Below are 10474 nucleotides of genomic sequence, written 5' to 3'. Positions count from 1 at the left end.
CTAGCATTTGGGATGTGATTAGATTTGCAGTAATTGCAAATTGGATCAGGGACCTGCTTGCAGGGAGAAAGTGTTGAACTCGCAGTGATTAGTTGCAGGAAATTTGACTTGGCTTGGGACACTGAACAGGAGGAAACCCTGGGGAAGCCGAGCCAGGCTATGCTATTTAAAGGGGAGAATGTGCGCAGCAGTTGGGATCTTCGGCCCAAGCCACGCCCTCTTTGTTTGAACATGGGAAAGATTCAGCCTTCATACCTAATGTGCGTGCCAAGTTTAAAATTAGATCATGGACATCTGAGCTCGGATGGGATCTCAGGGGAGGCAGAAGTATTTTTAAACTCTGGATACGCTTGGATCCAAAAAAACAAAAAGGGAAGTAAAAGATATCCAGTTTTGTGACATTTTAGAAGCTGCAGAGGAGATGAACCACATTTCGAAATCCCTTGTGCATCTCGCTTCTATGCAGCGGCTTCTGCTGAAGCAGCATGGAGCATTGCCGCAGCTAAAGCGAAGCCCCAACGCTTGGTCATCCAACACAGAGTTGCCTTCTGCTGCATTCCTTTCCATGCAACACAAAGCAGTAATTTGAACACCAGTTCTTGTGGTACTATCACAGGTGCCAAATAAACTGCATTTGTAAGAAATTGATAATTGATTATGGTGGTACTGCACTTTGGAACTCCTAGCCTACTGACATGAGGCAGGCACCTTCACGGTACTCTTTCTGCCACCTGCTAAAAAATAATTGTTTATACAAGCCTATGTAGATAGATATCTATCATGTCGGGGGGTGTGTTTAACCTGCTTTTAGTTTATCACTGATTATGTATTGTTTCAAAATGTAAAAAATAGTTGTTCTTAACAGTTTTGACTGATAATTTTAGCGTTCTTTTTGCAAACCGCTTTGAGGTTTCTGACAGTTGAGTGCAATATAAATTTTATGAAATAAATGAACAATGGTTTTGTGAGTTGATGTGCAGTCTGTGGATGAGATCATGCACTTGAGTTCTCTGACTGCGCATATTTCCGATTCCTGTTTTATGATTTTGCCACATTGCACAGGTCTGTGTTATGGCAGATGGATCATGGAGTCTGATATCACTTGCAGGCACTAGGGCAGCCTTTCTCAACCTTGGGTCCTCAGATGTTTTTGGCCTACAACTCCTATCATCCCTGACCACTGGTCCTGCTAGCTAGGGATGATGGGAGTTGTAGGCCAAAAACATCTGGGGACCCAAGGTTGAGAAAGGCTGCACTAGGGTCTACCCACCTTTTCCCCATTATAATTCCATCCCATATTGCCCTTCACTCCAAACCTATTTCCAACAGATATGCATTATAACTCTTAAGAATGCTTAGTTTAGGAAACTGAAATTTGTAATGGTTTGCCTTAGATCAAAGGCTAAGCCAGCTCATTATGCCTTCAGCAGAAAATAAGCTTGCTGGCCCAGTCTTTTGATGATTTAATTAATATATTTGTCAAAAGGAAAGCAAGGATGATGTCTTTCAAGTAGGAAAAGTGCCCATAAGTAAGTCCAATGGATCAGGTCCGTAACCCCCCTCCAACTGGGCATTAAGAAACTAATTTGGAAGCAAACTATAGCTATAGGTTCAGCCTATCAGCAAATTAATTTGGTGGTGCTATTGTTACTTTTCTCATTGGAATATCAATGGTCATAAAATCCTCGGCTAACACCACTTCTTGGCCATCCAACACCCGCTCGGCTTGCCTCTTCAGCTCCATGACATCCACATCTCCTTCACCAGTCTGACCGGCGGGCTTGTATCTCTGACTGAAGTGAGACAGAACCAGTTTCTTCACTTTGCACAACTTTGCAAACTCCGCCGCCACCTGTGGGGTGCTGTGACCGTGCTCCTTCGCTTTGTCTGCTTGGGCATCGTCCAGTGTGGCTTCGTGAACCAAGAGATCGGCTCCATAACAAAGGGTTGCTGCTCCGTCTCCTACAGTGCCAGAGCAGTCTCCTAAAATGCAAACTTTTCTCCCAGGAAGTGGGTCTTCCATGACATCTGAAGGAAAGATGGTTGTACCGTTTTCCAGGACAACTGTAGCCCCGTCTTTCAGTCTGCCATATATAGGGCCTGGTGGAACTCCTAGAAATTAAAGCACAGGTCCTTTGGAGTTATCAGCACCGAGCTATTTTTCAAGAAGCTCGGCTTGCAACAAAAATTTAAACACACTTTTGAGCAATCAGTAATTTAAAAAAAAAAAAATCACGCATCCATGCCACCAAGTTTCTAGTCCTTATGAATGCACTTTATATGCAGGCATTTTCTACAGCATATTTTTTTTCCTCTGGTGGTACCTATCCAATGATCCGTCCCAGATCCATAACCATTCCTTCCCTTGCATCAGTGACCACTGCTAAAGACCATTTAGCTGGACAGCTCAGATGGTTAGAGTGTGGTGCTGATAACTCCAAAGTTGCAGGTTCAATCCCCATAAGGGGCAGTTGCATATTCCTGCATTGCGGGGGGTTGGACTAGATGATCCTCAGGGTCCCTTCCAAGTCTGTATGATTTAACGTTTTATGCAGGGGAAATACTGAGTTTAGAATAAAGTGCATGCAGGGTTTCCATTCTTAGGTACTGAATTGTTTCTGTTGCCTAACAAGTTTTACACATGAAAAAGTTCCATCCTATTCAGATTCATTTTCAACCATTTCTCACTGCATTCATTGCCCCATGACATTTGCCCTATAGATGATATATTTTAATACTTGCAATATGACATTTGCATTGCTTCAACCAAGGTCAGCATAATACTATAACCCCTCGCATTAGATAGCTCTCGGTTAGCCTTGGTAGAAAAATAAAAAGGGTAGAGGTATAATCTTATGCAACACTGATTTTTCCTTCCCTGTTACATGAAGGATGCTCGACTTTGAAATGCTTTTTGGGGGGTGTGGGGGTGGAAGGAGCTCCGCTCTTACCCCCCCCCCCATAGATTTCTGCATTAAAAGTTTTCAGATTTGATCACAATCATTAACCAACATTACCTGCGTCTCTAAAAGAGGGAAAGATGTGCATTAGTCTGTAACAGCAAAGGGAAAGAAGAGTGCAGGCATCTCAAAGACTGGCCTCAAAAGCACATCCCACATGAAACCAAAGGCGATTACATGGAGCAGGCCGATGGCTTTGAAGACACACACACAACAAGCACTGCGCTAAATTAATTGTTCCCTACGGTGCCACAGCACTCTCCTTTATGGGTAAAAGCAAGCCGTTTCCCCTGCTCGGAAAGTTATTAGTCACACTCAGGAGCTGCGGTGTGACGTCAGCGCTCACGACGATCAGCAGAGGGGCTTGGGAATTTGAATCCATCAAGTGTACAGCAGTGGCTAAGAGGTGGCGCTGTGTACCAGGATGCCCTCTGCTCAGATCTCTCGCGGTTACCTCTGCCAGCAGCACAATATCGACCTACAATTCAGGGGAAGTAAATGCTAAGTACAACCATTGTTTACTAGGAGGCCTGGCTGATACAGTAGTACCTTGGTTCTCAAACGCCTTGGTACTCAAGCAACTTGGAACCCAAACACTGTGAACCCGGAAGCACCGTATTTTGCGCTCCATAGGACGCACTGGACCATAGGGCGCACCTCATTTTTAGAGGAGGAAACAAGGAAAAAAATATTTTTCTGGTTTTCCTCCCCTAAAAGCCCTGGTTTTTTTGAGGATCAGCTAAAAGTTTTGCAGCTTTTTTTGCAAAGAGAAAAGCCCTGGTTTTTTTTGAGGATCAGCTAAACGTTTTGCAGCTTTTTTTGCAAAGGGAAAAGCCCTGGGTTTTTTTGAGGATCAGCTAAAAGTTTTGCAGCTTTTTTTGCAAAGGGGGAAAAGAAAAGCTCCTTTTGCAAAGGGGGAAAAAAGCAAAGAGGAAAAGCCCCATTTTTATGGGATTCAACTCACATTTCTGAAAAATCTTAAGGAAAGGGAGCAGTTTCTACTGTTTCCAGACAGATAATCTAATCAGCCAGTCACATGTCCTGGGGAAACAAACAACCTCCCTCTGCAGCACATTCAACAAAGGAGGGTGGGGACTCTTATCTCTCTCCCGATCTCTTGCTGGTCAGCTGCTGAGCGGGGTCCTTTCAACACCCCCTTTTCTCTTTGTAAAATAAAAAACACAATCTGCTTTTGGCCCCTGGGTTTTAAGTGTTATGCTTCCGATTTGAGTGTCACACTTCCATTTTGAGTGTTACACTGAAGTCTGTTTTTTGCTATTTATTTTGTGTTTTTGTGGCTCTTTTTTTGTTTTGTTTTTGTGACTGTGTGGAACCCAGTTCAGCTACTGTTTGATTGACTGTGTAACTGCAGTGTGTTGTTTATTGCTTTCATTTTATGGATCGATGGTCTCGATAGATAGTAAAATTCATGTTAAATTTCTATTTTAGGGGTTGTTTTAAAAAGTCTGGAACGGATTAATCTGTTTTGCATTACTTTCTATGGGAGAGCATGCCTTGGTTTTTGAATGCTTTGGCTTTGGAACGGACTTCCGGAACGGATTAAGTTTGAGAACCAAGGTACCACCCGTATATTGATATATCGCCCAGGAGCAGACCGCGATGTCGGCTTCATTCACCGGTACATTGCTGGTGAAACCGGCCACCTGCTCCTGAGTCCCTCTGCTAGCGATATCCCCCAGCGAGCGTTGCTAGCAGAGGGACTCGGGAATGGTGGCAGTTTCACCAGCGATATACCACTGAGTGAAACCGCTACCCCACTCTGCCCTCATACTGCACAGAGGGAGAGAAAAGCTGCGTTAGCGAGTTTGTTCCTCCCTCTGCATCTTTAATTGCTTGGCTGAAAAGTGTGCGGTTGCTGCTACCCTCGGCAGAGCAATTAAAGGAGCCCCCAGCCCGGCGCTGGCTCTCACACAAGCGGGGGGAGCACCAGGGGTGGGGAGGCTTCCCCATCCCCGGCAGAGACACACCAAGGATCCCCGATGCTCTCCCCTTTGTCCATGAGTTGGGCGGGGGGGAGCACCAGGGATGTATCAGCTGCGGATCGGGAGCACTCTAGCGCCTTAGCTGAGCCGTACAACCAAGCTGCTTTGTCCCAGCCCGCTGGAGGTAAAATCGAACCTTGACTGGGATCCAATGAATATTAGTACATTGACCAGGATTTGGCATGGTGTGTGCTAATGTAGATTGGACCACTGGATTAACATGATCAGGAGTATCCTATACAGTGGACGCTCGGGTTGCAAACGTGATCCGTGCGCGAGGCACGTTCGCAACTCACAGCATTCGCAACCCGCAGCGATTTAGCGCTTCTGCGCGAAGGCCGAAACCCGGAAGTAACCTGTTCTGGTGCTTCCGGGTTCAGCGCGGTGCGCAACCCGAAGCGTCTGTAACCCGAGGTATGACTGTATGCTAACAGCAAAATCATTCTTCCAGTATCAATCCTTATGTAGCCAAGACAGGAACCATCCACACACAAAAGGGCACAACCAGGGAAATTGCAAAGTTTGCCAATCTTACCCCCCCCCAAAAAAAATATTCTAATGAGGACTGAGCATGCTCAGTGGCCAGAGAACACTGTCTGCTGGGCAGGGGGGGGGGCAATGGAATGGAGTACACTGAGAAAAGGGCCTGGCTGGCTGGCACCCTGAACAGGAAACCTCCACGCTGCAACTTTCTGTTGCAGGTCTCACTAAAAAAAAAAAGACTAGAGGTAACCACTGGGTGCCCTTCAGAGGTTTAGATTCCCATCATCCATGATCATTGGCCATGCTGGAAGTGGCTGCTTGGAATTGCTATCCACGAACTCTAAAGGGTTCCTGTTAGTTGTCCCTGTTTTAAGACAAACTTCAAAACACCCGCTACAGGACAGTTTTCCTAAGGGTCGAAAGAGGCAAGCCCATTATTACCTAGTTCCTTCAGCTTCTGGGTGTTGAGCTTGCCAGGCCGTGGCTTCTCTTCCATGGCAAATCCGAAGGAAGGTATGCGGTGAAACAGCCTAAACGCCTTCACCACAAACAGAGAGTTGTCCACCAAGGTGTACGAGTCTTCTACCGGGTCCAGGCGAAGGGTTTTTCCTGGTGCCTCTTCAGACGAGACCTTGTCTCCGCCCACAAGAGACAGCTCCTTCCATTCCTCTGCAGAGCACTGGTCTGGCGTAGGCACCAGTTCGTGAACGACCCAAGGGAAGGTGAGCTGTGAGTGGGAAAGCTCCAAAGTTCTGCAGAGGAAGCTCCTCAGCCCGAGAGGTCCATAAATCTCAACCGGCAGCTTGTTTGCGGCAGGGCTACTCTGGAGGCTGATCGTACAAAGAAGCCCAGGGAGGCCAAAGATGTGATCCCCGTGGAGGTGTGTTATAAAGATCTTGGCAATCCTACCTAAAAACACAACAATGGATTTGAGATGAGAGAATTCAGGAGGCATTCGTTGGAAACAGCACATGGAGACAACAGAAGTTCACACCAGAGAAGTACAAATACAATGAATTTGGGAATTATAGGGACAGAGCTACCTAAATGGTATAGAAATCAGGGCCATCTTGTCCATGGGCGCAATGGGTGCGGGGCACCCGGGCGCCAGGCTCTTAGGGGCGCCAGGCCAAGAGTCCGGGGCCCGAGAGTTGAGTCTGGGGGAGAGCCCTCCCTTCGGTCGGAGCATTGTGGCGGGCTCTTCTTCTGCGGGCGGCTCTGCACTGTGAGTTTGGGGGCGACCGAGCCAGCGAGACGCTGAAGCAGCTGGCCGGCTCCACCCTCCTGCACACCTGAGACTGGGCAACCGGGGAGCGGGGCCGCCGGGTGGATCTTTGCACCCCGGCGCCGCATATGCTTAAGATAGCCCTGATAGAAAATTATTCATGTATGCTACTACAGCAGCAAGAATGCTACTCGCCCAAAAATGGAAAGAAGCAGAATTCCCAGCAAAGAAAGCATGGATACAAAAACTTATGGAATATGGAGAAATCGCAAAACTTACCGGAAGAATAAGAAATCAAGATAACAAACTTTTAATAAAAGAATGGAAATGGTTTATTTAATATTTACAGATAAATTGCAAACAGATAAAAACATTGTCAGGATTATTGTAATAACCTGCGGTTTCATAAGAGTATATATTTAAGGTAGATAAATAAATGAGCAAACTAACTGAACTAGGATATGCATAAGGTATTTTTTTAAAATACCTTTAACGAACTGCAGAAAGAGGAGGGAAGGAAGTCAAGTTTGAAATGTTAAAATGATTTGTAAAATTAATGTAATGTTTAAACCTGTAAAGTATACCAGTAAATAAAAATGTTCTTCTTCTTCTTCTTCTTCTTCTTCTTATTATTATTATTATTATTATTATTATTATTTCCAAGTCAATTGAGTGGTGAGAGTCACTGCTCTCTCACTCTGCCATCTATTACAGGGTCGCTATAGGAGTCAAGGTCTACATGCTAAACTTTTAAATCAAATGACTTCCCCAAAAGACTCCTGGGAATTGTAGTTTATCTCCCCCCCCCCAGCGTTAAGATCCCCAAAACCCTTAGCAAACTACAGTGGTACCTCTTGTTATGAACTTAATTCGTTCCAGAGATCCGTTCTTAACCTGAAACTGTTCTTAACCTGAGGTACCACTTTAGCTAATGGGGCTTACCACTGCCACTGCGCGATTTCTGTTCTCATCTTGAGGTAAAGTTTTTAACCCAAGGTACTACTTCCAGGTTAGCAGAGTCTGTAAGCCAAAGTGTTTGTAACCCGACGTATCACTGTACAGTTCTGAGGATGCAAATCCTCACTTACGGGAGTTTGACTCGCGCATGACCACATCTATGCACCTCGAAATAATTAAATAAATCGATTTAAACTGCAAAAAGGCACAAAAATGGCCCCAAAGAGTGAGAAAACCGCAAAAAATGGCACTTAAAAGAACCACGACTCTAAAGCGAGCTTTAAAAAAAAATTGAAAAAACAACAATTCCACTGCAGTATCACTGTGCTTGTGTTAAGGAGGGTATCAACACATACACAACCCACAACTGCAGCTCCTCACTACTATGAGTCCCGTAGAGAAAAATATATATGCCTGGTACAGCAGATTCAGAAGCTGAGTGGGAACGATTTGGATCTGGAAAATAGTGCTTGGAAAATGTCACACCTCCTTTCTCCCCTCTGTACCGCTGCTGCAATAAATATTACACCCCACAGTTGGTTTAAATTTGTTGGTTTTTCTTTTTTTTAAAGTCAGCAGATTAGCATTGTGTCTGTTTTTGCCCTTACACTCATAAAGCAGCAGCGAAGAACCTCCTTCTTGCGTGCCTAATGAGGTCATTTTGGACAAGCCATGCCCACCTGCCCAAAACCTGAAATCCCAGCCAGGTAAAATTGCTACAAGAGGGTGCAGAGCAAATTCAGGGAGCAGTGTGGCCTGAACAGCGTCAGAACGGCCTGGGATTTCGCCCTAGCTGTCCACCGGCATTAAAAGGTTGGCGACCTCAATAAAGGATAGAACCCAGCGGCAGAGAATACTTTTATTTTTACATAATTATTTGCAAAAGGAATATCTGAACGAGTCAATATTTTATTATTGTGATGCTTCATGGCTTGCACTTTACATCAGGCTTCCTCAACCTCGGCCCTCCAGATGTTTTGAGACTACAATTCCCATCATCCCTGACCACTAGGGGTCATGGGAGTTGTAGGCCAAAAACATCTGGAGGGCCGAGGTTGAGGAAGCCTGCTTCAGATCCTTCATTTTATTCTATTCTTGGTTATGTTTGCCCTTCTTAACAAAATCAATAAATATTATATGAAATAAAACATCAAATGAATAAACGATTGGCAACACCTTGGTGTATAGGAGTGCAGCCTTATGCATAGAACTGGAAACACATACTGTATATTCTGGCGTATAAGACTACTTTTTAATCCAGGAAAATATTCTCAAAAGTCGGGGGTCGTCTCATACGCCAGGTGGAGAATCTGTAGTCGAGTATATCTCAAACTCTATATTTTAATGGGAAAAGTTGGGGGTCGTCTTATACTCCCAGTCGTCTTATACGCTGCAAAATACGGTACTTTTTCAAAGCTGCCAGCTTGGCTAGAACTTCTTGCTCAGGGGTCCCCAAATTAAGGGCCGGAGGCCAGATGTGGCCCAATAGCCTTCTCAATTTTCGGACAGTCCAGGAATCAGTGTGTTTTTACATGAGTAGAATGTGTCCTTTTATTTAAAATGCATCTCTGGGTTATTTGTGGGGCCTGCCTGGTGTTTTTACATGAGTAGAATGTGTCCTTTTATTTAAAATGCATCTCTGGGTTATTTGTGGGGCCTGCCTGGTGTTTTTACATGAGTAGAATGTGTCCTTTTATTTAAAATGCATCTCTGGGTTATTTGTGGGGCCTGCCTGGTGTTTTTACATGAGTAGAATGTGTCCTTTTATTTAAAATGCATCTCTGGGTTATTTGTGGGGCCTGCCTGGTGTTTTTACATGAGTAGAATGTGTCCTTTTATTTAAAATGCATCTCTGGGTTATTTGTGGGGCCTGCCTGGTGTTTTTACATGAGTAGAATGTGTCCTTTTATTTAAAATGCATCCCTGAGTTATTTGTGGGGCCTGCCTGGTGTTTTTACATGAGTAGAATGTGTCCTTTTATTTAAAATGCATCTCTGAGTTATTTGTGGGGCCTGCCTGGTGTTTTTACATGAGTAGAATGTGTCCTTTTATTTAAAATGCATCTCTGGGTTATTTGTGGGGCATAGGAATTCGTTCATTTTTTTTTCAAATTATAGTCCGGCCCCCCACAAGGTCTGAGGGACAGTGGACCGGCCCCCTGCTGAAAAAGTTTGCTGACCCCTGTTCCAGCTTCTACCAACGACTTTAGAAAAGAGGGTGTTGGCATCTATCTGACTCGAGAGACAATGGAGCGCACTGACCTGCTTTCAGATGACTTTTCATGAACTGGGTTTGCGTCCCCTCGCCACAGTCGAACAACCAGCTTTCTCCTTCAAAACGGACCACCGTAGCCGAGGCTCCTCTCATTGGAGATGGATATGCAGCCCCGGTTCCCAGGAAAGTAACATCCATCGCCATTTTGCTCCGAATCAGCGTGGTACCCTAGTGGAGACACTTAAAAAATGGGATTTACGGTACTTTTGGGTTTTCTGGCCCCAATCACAAACTACGTATTATAAAGAGAAAAGCTATGTGACATCAAAATGTACTGGCAAGGATAAGGCTGCAATCCTAAGCACACTTACTAATATATAAAGCTCAACATAAAAAAACTCAACATCAAAAAAACTAAGATCATGGCCACTGGTCCCATCACCTCCTGGCAAATAGAAGGAGAAGAAATGGAGGCAGTGAGAGATTTCACTTTCTTGGGTTCCATGATCACTGCAGAGGGTGACAGCAGTCACGAAATTAGAAGACGCCTGCTTCTTAGGAGAAAAGCAATGACAAACCTAGACAGCATCTTAAAAAGCAAAGACATCACCTTGCCGACAAAGGTCCGTATA

The 10474-nt window shown here is 44.8% G+C and overlaps 1 protein-coding gene across 1 annotated transcript; it reads right to left on the bottom strand.

Moving 5' to 3' along the window:
- Positions 1-1446: 1446 nt before the first annotated feature.
- Positions 1447-10075, bottom strand: ELAC1 (elaC ribonuclease Z 1). Its single transcript, XM_033164599.1, has 3 exons — positions 9890-10075; positions 5888-6355; positions 1447-2112 (listed from the first exon to the last, which is right to left on the bottom strand). The coding sequence occupies exons 1-3, from the start codon at positions 10044-10046 to the stop codon at positions 1628-1630; spliced, it is 1110 nt and encodes a 369-aa protein (XP_033020490.1). The 5' UTR covers positions 10047-10075; the 3' UTR covers positions 1447-1627.
- Between the last annotated feature and the right edge of the window lie 399 nt (positions 10076-10474).

This window comes from Lacerta agilis, chromosome 11 (assembly GCF_009819535.1).
Source record: "Lacerta agilis isolate rLacAgi1 chromosome 11, rLacAgi1.pri, whole genome shotgun sequence".
In the NCBI taxonomy this organism is placed as follows: domain Eukaryota; kingdom Metazoa; phylum Chordata; class Lepidosauria; order Squamata; family Lacertidae; genus Lacerta; species Lacerta agilis.
Note: the sequence above shows the minus strand (reverse complement) of the source record. Positions and strands in the feature narration are given on the sequence as shown.

What these genes read in the sequence shown, in the direction of transcription:
- ELAC1 (XM_033164599.1), bottom strand. Translation starts at nt 10,046, where the DNA reads ATGGCGATGGATGTTACTTTCCTGGGAACCGGGGCTGCATATCCATCT. An exon ending in GAAAAGTCATCTGAAAGCAG is followed by an intron (nt 6,356 to 9,889) that starts GTCAGTGCGCTC and finishes TTGTGTTTTTAG; the next exon opens with GTAGGATTGCCAAGATCTTT. An exon ending in CCAGAAGCTGAAGGAACTAG is followed by an intron (nt 2,113 to 5,887) that starts GTAATAATGGGC and finishes TTTAATTTCTAG; the next exon opens with GAGTTCCACCAGGCCCTATA.